The following is a 23,006-nucleotide window of genomic DNA, read 5'->3' as shown; positions in this document are numbered from 1 at the left end:
TGATATTACAGCTGGCAAAAACCACAGAGTGAAGGAATACAAAGGTTAAGAAGGCTAAAGCAATAACATTTTTTTTTTTTAAATTAATAATTTAAAGAGGGAAATGTCATGCATAATGAATAAAAAAGAAATCCTGCTTGAGATTTGGGATTCATTCATTTGTTGTACTTATGAAATTTAGTTGGCAGCATTGCAATTCCAACTTGCCTCATCTAAGTACAGTTAGGATCAACACATTAGTGCCTCAGTGTGTACAATCCTATTGCTGGCTCTTTGTATTGAAATCCATTACATTTTAATATGTCCTGCTTAAGTATAAGTGGTCACAAATGATTCATAATGTTGAGGTAAGCTTTTGGTGAAAATAATTGTCAGTTGAAAGAATTTTCTGTAATGATTGTGCTTGTCACTGGGCTTTGTTTACTATATTGTTTGATTCCTTGAGAGACCACGAGCAGAAATAAACTTCTAAAATCTGCACTAATAATCTAATTGTTCAAAACTGTGGAAAAAGTATTGCTGGCGGAGAAAGTATACAGCCACTGATGTTCAGTTTCAGAAGACTCAATAGTAGCAAGTGAAAAAGTAAAAGTAAAACCTAGATAGTTATTTCAAGAGGCTGTAACAAATGATGTAATCTATTTTTAAATAAAATCACACTTTAATAATGTAGCTTAATCCTTTTATGTAAGGTGTGCTATTAATGGGGAGTCAGTCTTATACCACCAGTCATACTTTGGATTTCCACTTAACAGGTTTCCTTTGGTTACTTTAAGTTTTAGTTTCCTGTGGTGTTTCAAGAACAACCTATATGATGAAGTGCCTCAATATTCGTGTATGAGCTGTAGGCATTTGAAGAACATAATTAGCTCTGCTGTTTAGATGATATTACTTTTCCTTTCCAGTCCCTATCTAGACAAGGCCACCACAAAATTTTTTTAAGAACAATCACAACAAAGTATATCCATCCACAAAAAGGTATTAGGGGAGAGATATTACAGAGGGGTGAAAGGGACGTGTTGGAAAATAATTTCCAGGTCACCCCTCCTCTCTTAAAATGCTGAAAACAAGTTCTTTGGGAGCTGTTACTTTTTTTTTTTTTTTAATTTTTAAATTTTTTATGTATATATATGTGCGTGCAACATTTCTCTTAAGTAAGTATTTCTTTTAATGTGATATATACCTCAAGCCAGAATATGTCATGGTTAATGGCTTATTCAGTTTCTTCTGACTGGAAGCAGCATCATTTAGTCAATAGAGGTGCAACCGTTTACAAATCAGGAGATGTTGTGGCTGTTGTTTCAGGTACCACAACCCATTTGTTTTGTATTTACTACTTTTCTTTGTTTTCTGGCACATCTAGATAGGTTGAGTAAACCTGACTCTTCTCTTACACTGCCATAAATTAGATGCATCTTAGCTGAAATGGCTGGTGTTATATTCTAAACTGTTCTAAGCAAGTGTGCCCAGAATGAGATAGTTATTTGCAGGGTTGGGGTTTTTTTTGTGTGTTATCACTGAATTTGGCTTACAACTCTTGAAGGGAAACGCTCCATATTTTGTTTGGTCCTCAAGAAAAAAAAACAAAACAGAAAAAAAAATCACTTGAGCTATGATAGTCTGAATGTTTTTTCTCAACATTCAGGCCTTTTTAAAATGAAGTAAAGGTGTTTGTTTATGTGGGATTGATTTCATCATTTTTACTATGTAGGCAGTGTAAGTAACATGTATGAGTCTGTGGAACTCTGTGGTGAATTAACAGTGCAAAATGATATGTACATCACTAACACCACTTATAATGTATTTACTCTTCCATATTACCATAAAAGAGTCTAATAAATCTATACCTAGTGAAAATTTCATATTTTGTCCATGCAGAACTGATTTTTCAATTACTTCAGACTTTTTTAGGGCCTAATCCAAATCCTGATGAAATCTATGGGAGTTTTTCCATACACTTCAGTAAGCTTTGGCTCCGACCCCCGGTTTTCAATTTTTCAAATAGATTTGCCAAAAATCTGCAGAGAACCAGGCACTTGGAAAGTTTTTACTTGCAAAGTACAGCTGGTTTTGAGTTGCACTCAGAAAAGTTCCCAATGCTTTTTTGGAAACAAATAAACAGGAAAGTTTTAAAGGTCTTATAATTTTAGTAGGTAAAAGGTGGCTTTAACATTTGAAGCAGAAATTGCCTTGGGTCTTAGTCTGAGCATGACAACTTCTATACCAGAAGATTACTTTTAAAACGCATAACTACATGATAACAAAGCTTAAAATGACAATCTTATAATCAATTTAGCTGAAATTTTCTTGGGTCGTGAGTTTCAGAGAGCTAGGGATGTCTGTCCCAATAAATTCTTTTCTTTTTTTTTTTTTTTTTTTGCTACAATGGAAAACTACACTGCAATTAAAGAATCATTCCCAGAGGTTAACTACACCAATTTGAGAGAGAGCTTGAACTTCAGGGAACGTATTACACATCTGGTGACGGAGGGCGGTTTTCCCTGCCTCTGGGTGGTTGGATCAGTGGATTTGGAGGTAGATGCAGTTGGCCAGGCTGGGTTTTCAAGAGCATGGGGGACAGCCTGTGCCTCAGCAAGCATAGCTCATATCCTTGAAAATCAGCCTAAGGTTAAAATAGTGGCATTTTAAGGTGGCGTCTTGGGTTATGACTGGCAGGCAATGAACAATGAGGCATAGAGTCTCTCTCAATTTCCTTTTTTCTTTTTTTAAGTGATCACCTCCAACTCAGGATGAAGTAAAGCTTCTCAGTAGCTACCTTATGAATTGCCCCCCCATAGTCTTGATGTCTTTTTCTTAGGAAGAAAGAGGGTGACATCTTCCTGAATTCAAATGCCTGACATTGTTACAAAGTTGTGCATCATCAGTAGTGAACTTGCAGATTTTTTTATTTTTAATCTTTGAAGAACAAGAGCATTTTGGAAGACCAGTCATGTTTATGGCTGTTCAATTCTTGTAAGCAGTCACCTGTTAGTCTAATCCTGAAACTGGTATGGATAGTTCAGCTACTGTTGATACAGTAAGTGGAGGTCCACAAGTTCATGTTTTCCTTGTTCCATGTTTATTCAGATTCACCCATCTCTAGCGCTTTGGCCTGGTATTTGAGCTGGAAAATGTAATGAAATCGAACATGCTTCATCACACTGGCAGATTTGAAAATTCTTTAAAATAGTTCTTTCTTTTCTTCTAATTGTGTCACTGGCTGAACCACAGTGGTCATAAGGGGCAAGCAAAAGTGAAAAGCTACGCAAAGTTGAATCCCAAAAGTTTTGTTTTGATTCAGTTACACTTTGAGACAAAAATTTACCTCAGCCTCCGCTAATTAGAATGCTGCTAAAGCACTAGTGAAAAATAGTGTGTAGTTAACTAAAAAATACTAAAGTACTTTCTTGTAGGATTACAGAAACCTTCAGCAAACTGGTAAAAACCACGGGCTTGATGAGTTCCATGTGATTAATGTGGTAGGCTGCATATCTGTTGGGTGTTTACTGTGTATTATAAGTGCAAATACCACAGCAGGGTACATTGCCAATAGCTCACTGTCTCTTGATGAAAGATGCACTTTATTAACTCTGACCTTAACCAAAGCTTGACTGTTATTCCACTTGAAGAAAACTAGTTAACTGTAAATTAGAGATATCACCGAAAGGGGTATTACTTCAAAGTTGGGATATGATTAGGGGGATGTTCCACTGTATTAATCAAGTTTCAATTTTAATGACCTACTGTCTTCTCTGTAACAATAAGCAGCTGTGCCACACTGTGTGTTTCAAAGAACATTTACTCAGCCTTTAAATTTACCATTAGAGATCAAAGAGAAGGTCTGATGTATGTGGATGATGAAGGATGCCTCAATTCAAATGGATGGCTGAACAGAAATAGTGCAGCTAGAGGGTAATAAATATTATGAACAACCTTTTTTAATGTAAGTTATGTGGTGCTGAACTATATTAAATTTAATAGCTGCCTTGAGAAATCTTTCACAATTATCTTAAAACTGTATCAGAGTACTGATAAGCTTGTGTTTCTTCTAGCACTTTTTTCAAATAAACTTTTCAGTCAAAACTGAGGGTTTTTAAAGTTAAAATAATTGCTGGTGACATTCTTGAAAGCAGCTTAGAAATAAATGGATGCTTGAATTACATATAGGAATTTGTGGAGAACGTTTCGGAGTCAAGTCTGGCTGGATGATCAGACTGTTTCCTGCCAGTCTTAAAGTCTATTTAAATAGATATGAATTAGTAATTCTTGGTTTCTATCTTCTCTAAAATGGAGAGGGTTTCTTGTAACCAGAGCAGTTGTTAGGGGCATTAGGCTGCTGTTCAGGGATACTTAAATGAAGTTATAAACTGACATTCTCATTTGAATCAGGTCATTGATAAAGCAGGCAATAATGTGACAGGAGTTCACAGTTACACAGGAGATTAAAGTTAGTGAAATAAATTGTGTTAGATATCCTGTGTCTGATTAAGTTCTACCATAAGTTTTTGAGAAGGAGGAAATTCTGTGGAGTAATGGAAAGTAGAATCCAGGCAGATATGATGAGATAATTAAAGAGGTTAAGATCGAGCAAGGGTCAGTATCCTGTGTTATAGATAGAATTTTCCTTATGCTCATGTGATTCCATCCTAAATGCCCTTCTGAAATTAAGATAGGTTCTTGTGACGCCTGTGGCAGTAAACAACTGCTGTTTCCCTACGAAGGCACTGTATTGGCGGAATTGATGCTTCGCAATTCTTTCCCAGTCTGAGGAGAACAAATTAACAAGTTCTACTTGATTATTTCATTTAATTAGTTATCAAGGGAAAAATGCTTGTTGTACAATCTTACAATATTTCTCAAATATTTCCAAATTAGAAGTACTGGCATCTATGTCAAAAAGGATCATTTATTTTTGGTCGTCTGCGCAGCACATTAAAACTAGAGTTTTATTCTAGTTTAGTGTAAAATTGATTCTCATGTGGATAACTTGATTCTCTCTGGTTATTGAATTGCATATACATTAGATCATTTTGGTTAGCATAGTTATGATGTAGATTGTAAGCCCTGTGAAGAAATACAAGAAGTGTTTAGTTATACTATTCATGGCTAGTCTACTCTGAATTTGGGTCCATGCTAGGTAGAAGATATTCCTTCAAGTATGTGCTTTGTGGTTCACTGAAAAATAGGAACTTTTCTGCAACACGACATTGCCAAACCAAGAAAGCACTTAATTTCTTGGTGCAAACCATTCCTTTTTAATGCAGGTATTCCACTTCATCAGGAATCAACATCAGTGGTTGGTAACGAGTATTGAGGGAGTGATAATTATTTATTTGCAGACCAGTAGTAAGGTTACACTAAGGAGAGCTGTGGTACATCTGGCTCTTTGCTAAGATGAAAGAAAGATATTTGTTATGGATGCTGTTTGATTATGTTGTAATATTTTTGGCAAGTCAACAGTTTGCCTTGGTAGAATGAAAAAGGAGTAGTCATAGACATATATACAATTACTACTCGCTGTGGTAGGTTGCATTAAGAAATTCTTGGCAGGCACAGCAGTCTGGTCCTTCTGAACAGTGAATTGTTTTGATCAACAAGATAAGGGTGAAATCCTGGCCCCATTGAAATCACTGGGAATTTTGCCATTGACTTAATTTAGTCAGCATTTATCCTATTTACCTGACAGTACTCTGCCTCACTGTTTTTACTTGTATTCATGTATTGGTTGGTAACCTTCTGACTTAGCACAATGCAAGAGAGTGAACTCTGAAGCAGACTTCTTTTAAAAGAAGTACCTTCAGAGTCTGAAGTAGTTTCAGGAGGGTCTTCCTTCAGTGTCTGGCCAAAAAAGGTTTCTATTTATTCCTACTAATCCCCAAGCAGGAAACACTCAGCATTTGTATTAATAGCTGTACCAAACCCTTTGCAAAGGCTGACGTTAGCAACTGCCACAAAATATGAACTTGAAATATTATATTTCCCCCTAACATTTTTGGTTTGTTTGAAATCATTGGATGAGGAGAAACTGAGGATCTCTTGGGGAAGACAAGAAATACAAAGAGTTTGAATGTACCTTGTTAGTTACAGAGATAATTCTACATTACATGTGATGCAACTCACATATTAATACAAAGAATCTAATGATATGTTATTGCTTACACCATAAGCTTCCTTACACAGAGAGGGCCCATTGTGTAATTGGTGCTTAACAAATCCAGCCATTTAGCTGGTGCACAAAAATACCACAAGTGTTGAAATGAACAGTCTGCTCTAAGTAGCATTTCATGTTAGAGAAAGTGCAGATGCTGCTGCAAGATGTATTATATTTCCATAATTGGTGATAGATAACAAGAATTGTTTAACAATCCATATCCTTATGTGTGCACTTAAGCTATGGGCAGATCGATAAAAAAGCATTAAGCCTGGTGCCAGTTGAAGATATTATACCTGCAGGCTATTTGGCTGCATAACGGAAACTGAATCTGGATTTCAGTAACTCTATTTAGGCAAATCATTATCTAGACAATGTCTTTTTCAATTTCTCTTTTCGTTCTGGGTCATTTGGGAAGGGAAAGTCTATACGCAGTCAATGGAGTTTCTTCTTTAGTATTTCTAACAAATATTTTTTTCATATATATGAAGTATAGCTAGTGTCTTAATGTAAATGTTGTAGTGCTTCATAGCAATAATCATTTAAGCACTTTATGTTTAAAGTTATTCCTGAGTTCGTTTGTGAAATGGTAGATACTTACATGTAGAAGAGACCTTCATGAGCATGTGTTGAAATGATTGCTCAATTAAAATAAGCTTTCTCAAGTCTTTAAAACCCTATAATGTATTGTCATATACTCATAGAGTGTTGAGGGATGTGTTGCATTCTAAATACTGGCCTGATTTCATAAATTTTGCGTGAGGAGGAGAGCACATTGACCTGTAGGGAACTGTTCGTTGCATGCGAAATCAAGAAGAAAATTCGAAGTTTCGGAACAGACCAGACTTAAAAACCTTTCAGAATTGGTCAGAGGGGACACTGAATCCTCAGCCTGAACTCTTCCACTTAGGACAGGCTACTATTGCTCTACTTTACTTTGTGTTGTAAACATGACCAAATTGAAGCAAAGGTACAGAGAATGCTTTTTACCAATTAAATATATCCCTGGCCTTTGGTCATTCTGTGTATGAAGTCATTAAGCTTATTTTAGTGGGGGAGTCAAGACAGCTTACAGTGTCTTTGAGTCACTTTGACGAGGCAAAAGAATCAGAATGCTACAGACATTCAGTGAACTTGGCTGTACAACCAATTCTTTATAAGAACCCAGACTTTTAAAGCAAGGAAATTAAATAGCACTATGTTTACATAGTGGGATTTTTTGTGGAGTATGTGGCTTGTGGATTTTTGGTGGGTGGTATTTTATAGAAATTGTCTCCCATCAAGTTGTGGGGCTTTTTGGTGTGTGGTTTTGTTTGGTTGGATTTGGTTTTGGGTATTTGTTTGTTTGTTTGTTTTGGGTTTTTGTTGTTGTTGTGTTTGTTTGTTTTTTTGTTACGAAGAACAAAAAAAATCAGTCAAAAAGTTGTAATTTACTTTTCTTTGAAATATTCCTTCTATCTGATGATATAAAGAGGATAATATTTGACAGTGTTTGTAGTCAATTTGACTCTAAAATATTTAGAATAACTTAAAATGTTGTGCACATTGTGGGGACTAATTGCTACTGCTGTTATTAAAACTTTGTTAAAATACACTATGAAAAGTTACAATAAAAGTTCATAGTTTTGGCAGCAAACTATAGTTTGGTGATCTTTGGTTTGCCATTCAGGTACAGGTATTTGGACTTGACTTAGTTTCTTGCAAGTGATGTACAGAGATCCCCCTGCAGCCCATGGAGGTCCATGGCGGAGCCGGTATCCACTTGCAGCCTGTGGAGGACCCCATGCTGGCGCAGGTGGATGCCTGAAGGAGACTGTAACCTTGTGGGAAGCCAGTGCTAGAGCTGGCTCCTGGCAGGGCCTGTGAACCCATGGAGAGAGGAACCCAGGCTGGAGCAGGTTTGCTGGAAGGACCTGTGACCCCCCGCCTCTGGAACAATCTGTTCCTGAAGGACTGCAGCCAATGGAAGGGATCCACGCTGGAGCAGTTACTGAAGAACTGTAGCCCATGGGAAATCTCATGCTGGAGAAGTTCATGGAGAACTGTCTTCCATAGGAGGGACCTCATGCTGGAGCAGTGGAAGAGTGTGAGGAAGGAGCAGCAGAGACAACATATAATGAGCTGGCTACAACTCCCATTCCCCTGTACCGCTTGGGAGGAGGTAGAGAAAAGCAGGAGTGAAACTGAGCCCTGGAAGAAAGGAAGGGTGAAGGGAAGGTGTTTTTAATATTTGGGTTTATTTCTCAGGACCCTACTCTGATTTGGTTGCCAGTAAGTTTAATTTCCCCAAGTCAAGTCTCTTTTGCCCATGACAGTAACTGGTGAGTGATCTCTCCCTGTTCTTATCTCAACCCACAAGCCTTTTATTAAATTTTATCTCCATTGTCCAGCTGAAGAGGGGATTGATAGTGTGGCTTGGTGGGCACCTGGCATCCAACCAGGGTCAACCCACCACACATGGGTGTAATGTTATTCAGAATAGATATAAACTACACAACCACGTTAGACCTTGGGAAATTCTTTATGATAGTTTGAAGCTCTGTTTACTAACTGGATTGTTTATGGCTTTCATAAACAATATATATTGATAAATCTGTCACTTAATTGTCACAGAATTCTCCTTGGAAAAAAATACTGAAGATTAATATAACTATACATGACAAAAAAGTTGTACTGTTTAGGAATTCTAAAATGTTCAGCCTCACAATTAAGAGAAGGTTGGTCTTTCCATAGGACACTGTAGGGAAAATGGGATATTTGAGGAAAATAGAGGATCAAATGTTTTGTTAAACAAATATAGAAAATCTTCAGAAATTCTTTAGGGTAGATACTCCAGGTAGTAGATGCTAAATTCAAAATGTGTGACAAAGTCTGTCTTTAAGTGATCTTATACATAAGATCTCATTTATGATTTCTATTGTGAATCATAGTGAGAACATTGAAACTGAGACTCAGTCACGTTACTGTTTTACTGTTGTGTTTTCAGCTAGATGAGTTTCTAGATCTGTTGTATCACATAACTTCAGGTGTATCTTTGTGCTGGCACAGAGAGGATAATGGGGACTGAAAAACAGGATGACAGAATGAGCTTCTTATGTTATTGGGGGTTCACGTGACTGGCTTAAAATACGTATAAAATTGAATCTTAAGCTGCAGCTTTATTAAGTGAGGAGAAAGAAATATTTTTACTTTTAAAAAAGAGATATGCAGGCATGAAACAATATTATACAGAACAGTAAAAAGGAGCTCTAAACTTGTTTCCTTTCTTTTTCTTGATTGGTGTGATTGTGCAAAGCAACTTGTAAAATTCTGTAATTTCAATTATTTTCTCCAGTTTCAGGTTATTTTTCTAATTCTTTTAGTTGTATTTTGAATAGCATATTTGATCCTTTAGTCTTTGGATTACTTTGTGTTGCTTCCCTGCAGATGAGGTAGATGTTTCTAAATTATGTTTTACTTAAACTATGCATTAATTTGACATATACTTTCTTTAACATGTACTAGTGTTGTACAAAACCAAGAAAAATATTATTTGGAGAGGAAGGGAAGTAGAGGCTACCCTTGTTGTACAACTTTCACTTTGTACTTCAGCAGATTTCAGGATATCCAGTCACAGTTACAAAAACAGTTTTTAAAAAATGAGTAACCCCTTGTTCCAGTAAAGCAACAAGATGATCCTTAAAAGCTACAGAATTGACTGAGAGAATTAAAAAAGCATAAGGCATTAAAGTAGCTGACTGAGAGCATCTCTGTATTCAACTTGCTCTGTCACTTACTTTATTTATCATGCTGGACAGTAGCAGCAATGTCAGCTTTTAAATAGGATGAAACAGAACAGTTAATAATCCTATGCCTTCCCATATAAAAAGCCACTTTGTTTCAGACCTAGCATTTCATTGTAAAAACAGACTTTGCTTTTTTACCAAAAAAAAGCAGGTTGGATTTGAACACTGTTCTCCCTAAATATCCAGTATCATCTGGTGGATGTAATTTATTTTATGACATTGGCCAGATTCAGACTCTTCCTCCTGTCTCAATAGTTCAATGCCAAGGTTCTCCGAGATTATTAGAGGTTTTTGGGAGTGTGGTTTCTCATATCTTCAGATACCTTTTGTTGTGTTTGGTAAAAAAGTACTTGGCAGATTTGTAAAGTTGGTTAGTTGATTCTCTTTAAGGTTTTTCATGTGAACCACCCAAATGTCCTGGCTACTTCTGAAAATACTTGCAGAAGGTACTATACAAAATTTTGGCTTCTATGAATTATGTACTTCATTCTTAAACAAGAAGAAAGGTCCAAAGTAACCACAGTAATGGAACATCTCTTTTGTCTTTCAGCTGTATGATTTTCATAACATTTGAACACTATTGATGTTAGTAAAATCACAAGATTTACACAGATATAGGTGTCGTACTAGTGAAATAAATTCTATGCAGTTTGTAAAGCAAAATTTGCTGCATAGGAAGTTCTAAACAAAGGGAAAAAAATCTGTCTGCAGGATAAGATGTAATTTTAAAGTATTATGTACAATTCTGTACTCATTTCCTCCAAATAAAGTTCATTAATTGAATGGCATTATGATGCTAAATGGAGCCAAAGTTGCTTTTATTTTTATTCCTCCCAAAATCAATTCCAGAGATTTTCATGTTGTAAAAGGTTGAACTAACATAAGAGAATACTTTGATTTATTTGGTTAGTGGAGTATACAGTAAATGAAATATTAAATACTATTGGGATTAAAGTAAATATAAGCAATGTATGTTTCATATTGCAGTATTGGAGTGAAGATAGGTTGTTATAATTTGATTTGTTCTTAGCTCCTAGTACAATTAATAAAAATCATAGTTGGTCATTAAATAAAAGTGACATTTTTTTAGACTAAACAAATACAGTGTTATTCAGCTTTTACATATTATGGACAAATCTGATATTGAGGTACAGCTGAGAAAGTAGAAATTTACAATACATGAAAACAATGTGCAATCTTTGATATGATTAACAGAAAAGCAAGTATTTTCAGCAAAGTTTGCATTTCAAGTGCAGAAGGGAACTTCTGTGTTATAATAAAAGAGAATTCTCTTTCTTTCTTATGAACACTTTGATTTCTAGACTCCTAGTGCCCAAAGGTTCTATATACTGTTTATCTTGGAAAGGCACCAGATAGATGTTTATTGGGCTTATTTCAGTAACATTAAAAGAGGAGGACGGTGTCCATGTTTGTTTCATCAGTGAGTTATTTCCAAGTAATATCTGGACATACAAAAGAACATAGGCTAGTTCATTACCCTCTTAAAAATACAATGTCTGATTACTTGTGTTAAATTTCAGCACTTGACATTTTACATTTTATAGTCCAGTGTCTCTCCAAATGTGGATTTAGTAAGCTTGATTGCCTAATACTTTTGGGAACCAGAGTTGTCAGAACTAGAGTTTTTAAGTGTTTGCAATATCACTGCTGGTTTTTAATGAAATATTTTCAATGATGCTTTGGTCCCAGAATATTTCCTTTTTTAATTTTCTGTTGTGAAGTGATGGTTTACTACCTACAGCTTGTTAAAGTAGCCAGGTAGCCTATTTTTAGTGGTGTCTCATGTTCACTTTGAATGCTGTGAAAATATTTTTAGATAAATAGAGAATAGTAATTCATTCATGTCCTAATGATTAAATAACTACTCATACTTTGATAACAGATAGTTGGATAATTTCAGAATACTGATAGATAAATCTGTATCTGTTTTGTCCTGTATCCACTATATCTTTGATTTGAAGGGGGTGAAGGGGAGGGGGAAAAGATGAAAAGAAATTCCTGGTTCAGGAACTCCTCAGTGTTAGAATAAGGTAGTTCAGTCTCATTCATAAATACAATTGTTTACCTCCATGGTTTCTGTTCAGGGGTTGTTCAAAGCCCTTGCTCTCTTGGTACTCAGAAACCTAATTTCAAGTAAAAATTAATTTCTGATCAATTCCTTTTTGTTCTAAGAGTGTCTTATTTTGCCAGACACTAAGGATTTCTGGCCTAATTGCATTATCGGTAAGGATCAGTCTGTTCCACTTTTAGTCTTCTTGCTAAGCAAGACTGGTCGTCTGCTCATGTGTCAATAAGGTCAGTGATTCCTATATGATCTTAGTAGCCTTCAGCTGGATTTTTCCAGGTTTATTTAATCTATCATGAACATGGTAACTAGAATTGAACACAGTGTTCCACGTTTTAGCAGTGCCTTGTTCAATAATATTATTGCTTTCTTGATACTTATTTGGAACAATGTCAGGTCTATTTCAGAATTGCATTCAACTTTTTCCTGGTCGTCCCACTGGACCATTTTTCTTTTATCATCCTATGATTATTTCTGTGGGTTTTGTATCTTCTTTGATTTCCGTAACAACACTACTTCTGATAACAATTATTTCTCTCATAATATTAAAGCAACTGCAATTGTTATTGAAATCTGATCTTGGCATTCTGTAGCTGAAATTTGACATTTTGGATATTAAACTTCTTCATCATCCTTTTCCAAATTGACCAGTTCTGTATAAGACTCTTTCAGTAGCTCATCATTACCACTTTAATTTTGCCTTTTGGAGCAACATATATCCCTCAGTATATATGTCTGAATCCCAGTTACTAGTCCATTGCCTTCTGTTATGCACAGTATATCTGACATTGCATCTGATGTCAGTAGGTTTTATTCCTGTCTTCTCTTGCCCAAAACAAAGCATTAGTGTACATCTCAAATGCTTTTTCTTTGATTTCAGTCAGTTTCTGATCTGGATTGGGAATATGCCCCTCATTAACTGTTTCTGTCTGACTACTGTTTCATCAAGGCTGATCCAAAAGATCCTGCATAACAAGGCTTCATGCAGCAAGTTACACTATCTTTTATTTCATGTTCACAGCTGAGACAAAAATCCAGTTTTCAGTAATTGGCATTAGTGACCTTCCTCTTGTTGTTAAGAGCTTGTAAACAGTGTTTTACATAGGTCAATATGCCTCAGTCTCCTTGCAAGTAAATAGTTGTCTGTTCCTCTGAACCAGCCAAAGAATATTCACCTTGAAAGTCTTGCAGTATGGTTGTGTGACGCAACACTTTTGTAACTTGTGGGTTACAACCCAGCAAACCATGCCACAAACATTTACTCTCCCTTCAACTTCTGACTGCAGGGTAGTAGGACTTGCTCTTTCTTTACTAATAAGTCCAAAATATGTGTATATATACATATTGACACATAGTGTCTATATATGTGTCTGCATGCTTGCATCTTCAAATTGAAGAATGCTTCATATATCTGCTCCAGGAAATAGAAGTGTTTAAATGGGAATAGGAGAAAAACATTTCTCTAAACTTTTTAGAAAGATGAAAACCAGGAGGGTTTGGTATCAAGGTTACAACAGTCAGTTGTAGTCTGTCTCCTTTACAGTGTATGCTTCAGAAAGGTTAGAGACTACACAAAGACAAGATTGTGAATAGTTTTTTAACAAGCATGCTTTGGAGATCCCAGCTGCTCTGAACATTGACTTTCAGTTGTTCTCTTGGGGTGTGTTGGCAGATAGAAACCAGAACTGACAGTAGAGAATACACTTTTAGAAAAAGTAATTAGGAAAGTGTTTATCAAGGGAGCATTACCTATATAAGTTTTTGATGTAAATTGGTAAAAAGGTGCAAAGATCTAATAGCCTACTTACCACAGTGCATTAGCAAAACAATGCAATAAATACAAGCTTTAGAGAAGTGGAAGAATGTCTTACTGAAGACAAAATATTTGGTATAAAATTCTTTATGTATTTCACACGTATGTCCTAATACACGTGTATGTATATTTACATGTCCCAAAAGAATTTATATATGTTAAAAACCCCTAATTCCATCAAAACCCTTGGATATTCCTCTTGCTCACCAAAGGAGTAGCATGACATTGGGTTTGTTACTGAATGAAGAATCTTGTCCTGAAATATGCTGATGCCAGTATATTCTATAAATTCTGCTACTGCTGTATTTAAGCATTTTGAAATGCAACCTTTTCTAGTTATGCTAAATGAAAGCTACACTTAGTGGTACACTGAATATGCGGAAGAGGATATGAGATCCAGTTAACAAAAAACACCAGGTGTTATGTGAGGCAGTGTGCTCTGGAAAATACAGTGAGTTTTATGCTTATGGTGTTTGTCAGGAGTTGATATTCCCCTTGAAATGTTCTTGTTATAAGCTGATTTTTTAAAAGCTATTACATGAAGGCAGATGGAAGTCCTCCAAGCACTACAAAACTCAGCAACAATTACCTCTTCCAACACATACCAGAACACGGAGCGTGTTTTTCAGCCAGTCTGCGCTCATCAGGTGAATAGGTTGTTGGATGGAACAGTACATTTATGTGCTCGAAGCACAACTGTCATCATTCATCCTTTGCTTATAGTGAGTAAAGGTATATATTGAATATAATTGAATAGTGAGTAAAGGTATATATTGAATGGCATTATATAGTTTAACATTATTTCGTTCTCAGTCTTGCATTAGTAAGGGTACTACTGAATGTTGATCTTCATTGTGTCCTTGGCTAAATGTCCAATAATGATTCCTTAATGAAAACAGCTGTTAGATGCAATGTGTTTCCCAATGCCATTCCCATGACTTACACAGCACATACACTGAGCTTCATCCTGGAAGAATGGCCAAGGCAAGTTGACAATTTAAACAGCACAGTTGCTCCCATGAAAAGGTTATACTACCAAAGTACCCTGAACTTCTGAAGTCAAGATTTTATTAATTTAGGCATGTCCAAACTATTTGCATGGGCTACAAGGTCAAACAGAAGCCACACAATTGGTGCAAATTATCTCTACACAGCTCTCGATGCAAATAGTGGCAACTTATTATAGCACAAGCTATGGAATTTATGAACTGGAAGTTTTGTTAAGATACATTTCAGTATAACAAAAGTAAAGCAGAACAATAGTCTGGTATGTCTCTGTGTACTCGCATTGAAAATATGTTTTGGTGATCTTCGATGACCTTGGACTGCATGTTCAGTTGCTATGATTTTTCATTAATTTATTATTCTAATGGAATGCAATACAGAAGTATTTTCTGTCATTTAATTACATTTGGTTATGTCAAATCAGCCCCAAAACAATGGAATTTTATGAATGCACAATTGTAGCCACACTATTAGACTTAAGTGCTTATCTTCTGAAATCTATAACTGATTAATTAGTGACTCTACATTTTGCTAGTTAATATCTGAACTAAGCCTGCACTTTTTCCACTGTGAATGGTAACCATGTTCATTATCACACACCCATTTATAAAAAGCCCTTTTTTTCCCTCTCCCCTTTCCTCTCCCTTTTTCTCTTGCTTTTTCTTTTTCCCCTTACTCTCTGCAATGGAAATACGCTTGCATTCCTGGAATGTGTCTATTCAAATGACAGCCTCTAATCCAGATCTGGTGTGTGAATAAATGTTCTCTGGACCTCATCATGCACTCAAATATGTATTGCTTTCTTTTGTAGATTTTATCATGTTCCTTCTAGAAAGCAACAATAGCACTGTCTGTCTACAAAACCTACATGCAGCGTTTACTTCAACAGGCAAGCTACTTTCAGATGGACAGATCCTAATAAAATTTACAGGACTTGAATAAATGTAGCCAGTAGCATCAGTAGAAGTATTTGATTAACTCTGTTTCAGAATAATCTCTAATGCCGTAGACTGCATTTTTAGTATACACTTCCCTAAAAATTATGGGCAGTGCAGAAAAACTAGCTGAACATGCTTTTGCATATAGTTTTGGAATCTCTATGATATATTTTTGCTGTTTAGATTATCTATCTCCATTGTATAATGGTATACAAGTGGATAGCAAACCCATTATTTAGAGAGCTTCCTGCTCACATTTGACTCTTGCTGCCAAAGACTGCTCAGGAAGCTTTTTTCTTTTTCTTTCTGCAGACTTTTTTGAGAGTTAATTTTGGAGGAAAATGGAAACTTTATGCATAGTTTAGAGTGTGATTGAGTGGAAGAGAAAGAGGAAACCCAAACAGTATTTCCCTCAAAGTACCTTTTCATTTTTCAGATGTATACTACTTTTGTTTTCCTGTTTTTCAACTTTTAGAGCCATGTTAAAACATGTAAAAACATGGTGATAGGAACCTGTAGGAAAACTGTCAGTACTTTATTTTTGTTCTATATGTATTATATGTTTATGTTTCCTTTGGGTGTGGGTGTCTTTTTCCAACTTAAGAACCAAATGTGTTACAAAAACAAACGTAGTGAAAATAAACAAGAGAAGTCTCATTTCCTTTGGTGAAAAGTTCACAATTAGCTTGAGTGTAGTTTTATGCATGTTGTACCCTATCAAATGGTTTTGCTGACCAAAGCTTGCTTTCTTGGATTTATCACAACTGATAAAAGATCTGTGATGTCAGACAAGAATTTAGCTACACAGAAAAGGGGGAAAGAGTGGGTCAAATGTAATAACATATTCTAGATGTTATTCCTGCCAACAATTAATGGGGAAATTCATTTTATGAAGCACTGTTTACAGACTGACATCTGGAGAACTTCTCAACTTGGATCATTTCCAGTGTGTAGATTTATGTACTACTATTCCTGCCTCACTTTTCCCCCTTTTTTCCTTAAATATTTCACTTCTGATTTGTACCATCCACTTAATTATGAATTAATGTGGATTATTCTGTTGTTGTGATTTCTTTTAGGATTCCAGGTGCATACAAATTCTAAATGCTTGCTAAAATGGACATTGAGTGGATACTTTTTGAAATGTATAGAGAGATATACAGGAATTCAAAGAGGGTTTTTACTTAAAGTAAAAGTTCCGTTAGTCTCTGACCAGAGAAGTCACAGTAGATACCCTCAGTAGAACCCCTGCAGCATGAAATTTAAAAATTTAGAGTCCTAGCAGGAAAGGTGGTGGGTTTTTTCTTGCTTCGCTTCTTCCTTTCCTTTCCTTTCCTTTCCTTTCCTTTCCTTTCCTTTCCTTTCCTTTCCTTTCCTTTCCTTTCCTTTCCTTTCCTTTCCTTTCCTTTCCTTTCCTCTCCTCTCCTCTCCTCTCCTCTCCTCTCCTCTCCTCTCCTCTCCTCTCCTCTCCTCTCCTCTCCTCTCCTCTCCTCTCCTCTCCTCTCCTCTCCTCTCCTCTCCTCTCCTCTCCTCTCCTCTCCTCTCCTCTCCTCTCCTCTCCTCTCCTCTCCTCTCCTCTCCTCTCCTCTCCTCTCCTCTCCTTTCCCCTCCTTTCCCCTCCTTTCCCCTCCTTTCCTTTCCCCTCCTTTCCTTTCCCCTCCTTTCCTTTCCCCTCCTTTCCTTTCCCCTCCTTTCCTTTCCCCTCCTTTCCTTTCCCCTCCTTTCCTTTCCCCTCCTTTCCTTTCCCCTCCTTTCCTTTCCCCTCCTTTCCTTTCCCCTCCTTTCCTTTCCCCTCCTTTCCTTTCCCCTCCTTTCCTTTCCCCTCCTTTCCTTTCCCCTCCTTTCCTTTCCCCTCCTTTCCTTTCCCCTCCTTTCCTTTCCCCTCCTTTCCTTTCCCCTCCTTTCCTTTCCCCTCCTTTCCTTTCCCCTCCTTTCCTTTCCCCTCCTTTCCTTTCCCCTCCTTTCCTTTCCCCTCCTTTCCTTTCCCCTCCTTTCCTTTCCCCTCCTTTCCTTTCCCCTCCTTTCCTTTCCCCTCCTTTCCTTTCCCCTCCTTTCCTTTCCCCTCCTTTCCTTTCCCCTCCTTTCCTTTCCCCTCCTTTCCTTTCCCCTCCTTTCCTTTCCCCTCCTTTCCTTTCCCCTCCTTTCCTTTCCCCTCCTTTCCTTTCCCCTCCTTTCCTTTCCCCTCCTTTCCTTTCCCCTCCTTTCCTTTCCCCTCCTTTCCTTTCCCCTCCTTTCCTTTCCCCTCCTTTCCTTTCCCCTCCTTTCCTTTCCCCTCCTTTCCTTTCCCCTCCTTTCCTTTCCCCTCCTTTCCTTTCCCCTCCTTTCCTTTCCCCTCCTTTCCTTTCCCCTCCTTTCCTTTCCCCTCCTTTCCTTTCCCCTCCTTTCCTTTCCCCTCCTTTCCCTTCCCCTCCTTTCCCTTCCCTTCCTTTCCCTTCCCTTCCTTTCCCTTCCCTTCCTTTCCCTTCCCTTCCTTTCCCTTCCCTTCCTTTCCCTTCCCTTCCTTTCCCTTCCCTTCCTTTCCCTTCCCTTCCTTTCCCTTCCCTTCCTTTCCCTTCCCTTCCTTTCCCTTCCCTTCCTTTCCCTTCCCTTCCTTTCCCTTCCTTTCCTTTCCTTTCCTTTCCTTTCCTTTCCTTTCCTTTCCTTTCCTTTCCTTTCCTTTCCTTTCCTTTCCTTTCCTTTCCTTTCCTTTCCTTTCCTTTCCTTTCCTTTCCTTTCCTTTCCTTTCCTTTCCTTTCCTTTCCTTTCCTTTCCTTTCCTTTCCCCTCCCCTCCCCTCCCCTCCCCTCCCCTCCCCTCCCCTCCCCTCCCCTCCCCTCCCCTCCCCTCCCCTCCCCTCCCCTCCCCTCCCCTCCCCTCCCCTCCCCTCCCCTCCTTTTTATAAGATATCTATCCTTCTGAGTTGTAAAATGTTTCTGAATTACAAAATCCTGATCTACTGTGGTTTAAATATGATATTCAGTGGTGTATATTTGTGCCTTATCCAGTTTCATTTTTAGTCTTGTGAAAGTTTATAATTTACTTGGAACGTTTCAGTTCTTTCAGTGTGACAGTTGTCCTAGTGTGGTGTCCACTCCTTTCTTCCTGTGGGGAAGGGTTGTCAAGGGTATCCATCCAAGGGTATCCATGTTGTCAAGGGTATCCATCATTATCTGGAGGATGGATACCTGTGCCTAGTGGAGCAAGAAAATGGAATTTGCCATTAGTTCCATTGGAAGAAGCAGATACCACTTATGTTGATGCAGGTTGATGTGTAGATGAGGGTGCAGTCATTCTACCTAGCCCTATGCAGCTGAAAAAGCTAAGGACCATAGCCCAGCGAATCCTAGTAGTTCCTTCAGTTAGAAGGTAATACTAGTATTAAAAGAATAAGAAATGCAGTGGGGGCACAAAGACCTTGATAATGTAAGCCTCATTGCCTGAAAAAGTAAAAACATTATATTACTTTCTTGTCTGGTCATTCGTTTGCATAATTACTGGTGCAAGAATCCTGGTGAAATCCTGCCCCACTGAGAACAGTGCTTTCAGCACATGGAATGCTTTATGAAACAGTAGTATTTAAAACCCAAAACACTGGAAACAGGTATTAGTAACATTGCAGAAGAAATAATTACTACTCTTAATATTGATGATGATACTATTGCTCTATATTCTGGCTACACTTTGCTTGTAAAATAATCTGTCATCACTGGTAACATTTCAGTCCTCACTATTCTGTGTCAAGAAAATAAAATTATGGAAGAAGTGAATTTTGCTTTACGTTTTAATAACTTCTGATAGTATCAGATGACAAGTAAATCTTAACAAATCTCTCACATCAGAATCAAGAACAGGAAGTCTTGTTTCCTTTCAGTGAGTAGTGTGTTGTACCCAAGGGCAAATAAAAGTTTTCCGACTCTTACTCAGTTACTATCAGCTTGGATGACTAATTAAATATTTTGGCATCAAAGGCCATCATTTCTCAAGGCTGTGTAAGTTACCAAATTTCAGGTTTTAGAATGAACATTGTAAAAGTTGTTTTACTTCCATGTAGAAATTCAATAAATACTAATTGACTAGGCAAGTTTTCACTTATGCTGTTAGAAAATGTTATAAAGCCTTTTAAAATGTATGATGCCATTCTTAATAGTTCTTTTGTGCAAGAAACCTTAATTTTGTGTCCTGTATTTACAGATTACTGTTTAATAGGGTAGATTTTATCTGAAGAATAAGTGAAAAATATCCAAGTTGACTTTTAAAGTAGGGGTTTCCATTTCATCAAATCTGATAGTTTACATTTTAGTCACAATTTGCAAATGGGAACAGAAGTATTAGTTTACTGATATTTATTTTCATTTAGGGTGTAGGTACATTTACATTTAATGAATTGTCAGACATTTTCCCAGCGTTACAGTTTTTCAACATGAAGACGTTTTTCTCATTTCCCATTTTCTCCTTCAGTTTCATAGCAGGTACCCTAAATATCTGAAGTAGTCATGGGTCTTAAGTTTGCACATTGCTGTTATGTTCACTCCTAAATTTCCTTTCTAACTGAAAAAATTTGCTTGCTCTAAATCAAACATAAACCCCACAATGTGCCTCATACTTTCTACCAGGGTATATCTGGGTCTTTCCTTTTCCTTAGGAACAAAGGATTCTGTATCAGTTCTTCTTCTGGTAGGAATGTGTGTTTTCACAGGGTTCGCTAGAGCTGCCGGGCTTTGCCCTGCCCTAGATGGTGCGGTACATTCTGCAGGACATCATGTGTTGCTTTGCCAGTGCTTCTGAAACTGCTGGGGAAACTGCAGCTCTTCTACTTGGGCATGCAACCTTATTTTTAACAACTGTTTTACTCATTTAGTTTGTAAGGAGAGAATAGCCTGTGTTGCTGCAAATAAACACCACCGGTTATGGGGCTGGGACTATGACATTTATTTTCAAAACAGAGCAAAGCTGCCATGAAGGTGAAAAGTCTGTGCACCCCATTGGGAGTTGATGTGCTGTTTATAAACACGTGCTTTCAGAACACAATAGATAAGTACATAGATTTGTTTGCTTGCTAGTGGTGATCCTGGGAGGGCTGTGAGAAAGAGATGCAGCTCAGCTGTGTACTAAATTGTTGGCAATACACTTACTGTATGGCCATGTTTTTGCTGTGGAATAATGACACATCCTCCAATGTCCTGATCACATCTGTTTTGAAATAAATTTCCATTAACCTATTCCACTGCAAGCTACTGCAGCTATCTTCAGTTGATACTATTATACTGCTAGATTTTCCCTTTCCATATTTTAAACATAGGCATTTAAACACATTTGGAGAGAAAACTGGAAGTCCTTATGTTCTCTAATGAACTACTCAGAAAGCAATATTGCAAAATATGAAGAATCTATTACTCTATGCAACCTAAAATAACTTGAGTAAGGCATTGCCAGTGCAGTGTGTTATTAGCCAGTGAAAATGTCCCTGTGTTTCCATATCTCTAGAACTACGTGGTAAAATACTGTATTTAATAGCTCATCCAAAAAAAAGACCATCTTGTCATTCTCTGTGGCAAACTAACAATCTTCATAAGGTTTGTTGTCTTGGTAAAGTTATTTCATTAACACGTAATTACTTCTATTACAAAATTAGCTCCTAATAATCTGGTCTTTAATACAAATCGTGTTATTTCCATCTTTTATGTGGAAGTAATTTTACATATTCTGTGGTCTTAATACATCCAAACTTTTTTTGAAACCAGAATAAGTAGTGGAGAGAAGCCATTAAGGCACAACTAACTTTCCAGACAATGGTGGTAGTTTTCTTCAACAAATGTTTCTGTGAAGTTAAAGATTATTTCAGTTGTGTATGTTCCTGTCAGTTAATTTATCACCTCTGTTCCTTAATTATGCACTGATGAATTTGTTTTGTTACACGAACACCACATTAAGTTTCCTCCATTTTCAACTAGGTGGCTGTACTACAATCCCAGAGTCTGATTTGGAGGAAAGACCAGTTATACCGGGCTACACAGCGAAGTTTCCCACTCACAGACAGGTCGCAAAGCAGAAATCCAAGCCTGGTAAGTAAAGGAACATTATATTATTTTACTTAGAGGTGTACAGCTCATCTTTTCAGAATGCTTGCGGACATACGAAACAGATTTCAGACTTTGTTAGCAAAATTTTCGATTTTTCTTGCAGTAATAATACGATGTTTAGGACTCTGAGTTTATTCAGCTTCTCCTATCAAAGAATAGGTAAACTCTAGAGATCAATCTTGGTATTAAATACCTTCACAGTTGAAAGTTTTTGTAGTACATAATACTTGAATGAGATTCTTGCAGGTTTTATTCACGACTTCTTCAACAGGGGCAAAATGAAACTGAGGACATTTTGGTGTAATAAAGGCTTATTTTTTTTCCCCTGCAGTATTGTGGTTAGTATTTGTGCCAGCTGATTAAAATATGGTCATTACTTATCTTTTGTGGAAAGACTTACTAGAATTTCAGAAAAATATTATTGGATATAATCAAATGAAATTATACTGGCTATAAAATATGCTGCATACAGTAATGACACGTTTTCTGGAAAGACTTCATGTTGCCGGGAACTGTGATATAGTGTTAGCATACTTTAAAAGCAGCACTGTGTAATAGTGCATTGCAGTTTAATAAAGTGCCTGGTAAGATCTCAGACTTTGACTGCAGCTATTTCCCATTTTGTTTACTAAGTTGTACCTTCACTCTTCTTTCCCCCCTCATTATCTGTTTATGTCCTGTAATATTTATTCTTAAATGTATTTGAATGTTGTTTGTAAATAAGATGTGTTCATTATATTAATATATGAGTGTTGAAGTTAAGAATGGCAGCTTAGGGGTGACAACAAAAGTCAGAAATAGACAGAAAGTCGTTATAGATCTGCAAAAATCAGTTAACTGTATGTTTAAAAAGCATTCAGTTGCTTGTTTGCCCAGCTAACTGTTACACAGAGAGCCAGGGAATTGGAATGATTAGTTAATTGCAAAAGCTGAATTTGCATTAGCAAATTTTTAATAGTGGGCAGGGAAGAAGGATGTCTAATGCAGAAATGTATAATGCCATAGTGTAACTTAAAACCCCAAAGTGAGTATCTGCTCACAAAAATGACCTGAAAAATCTACTGAAGGCCTAAAGCTCTGGCTTTTCTAGAGTGCTAATTACTTGCAGTCCTCAGGCACTTCAGGTTGTAAGAAGAAGGGAAGTTGTCAAAGTTGACATACGCGTAGTTT

General features: G+C 37.0%; 1 protein-coding gene across 5 annotated transcripts in view; it reads left to right on the top strand.

Moving 5' to 3' along the window:
• The window catches only part of BBS9 (Bardet-Biedl syndrome 9), a 330,225-nt gene that overhangs the window by 175,966 nt on the left and 131,253 nt on the right, over nucleotides 1–23,006 (top strand). For 4 of the 5 annotated variants that reach the window (XR_011737694.1, XM_065831489.2, XM_065831490.2 and 1 more), the window contains one exon: nucleotides 21,708–21,818. Coding sequence is in view for 4 of the 5 variants with exons in the window: in XM_065831489.2 (XP_065687561.1) it covers nucleotides 21,708–21,818 (111 nt within the window). In the remaining variant the exon portion in view is untranslated. Of the gene's footprint in view, nucleotides 1–8,206; nucleotides 8,319–21,707; nucleotides 21,819–23,006 lie in introns of those variants that run through there. The other variant, XM_071804831.1, reaches the window with a different exon arrangement.

This window comes from Patagioenas fasciata, chromosome 2, assembly GCF_037038585.1.
Source record: "Patagioenas fasciata isolate bPatFas1 chromosome 2, bPatFas1.hap1, whole genome shotgun sequence".
Classification (NCBI taxonomy): Eukaryota; Metazoa; Chordata; class Aves; order Columbiformes; family Columbidae; genus Patagioenas; species Patagioenas fasciata.
This window is presented reverse-complemented; position numbering and strand designations above follow the sequence as displayed.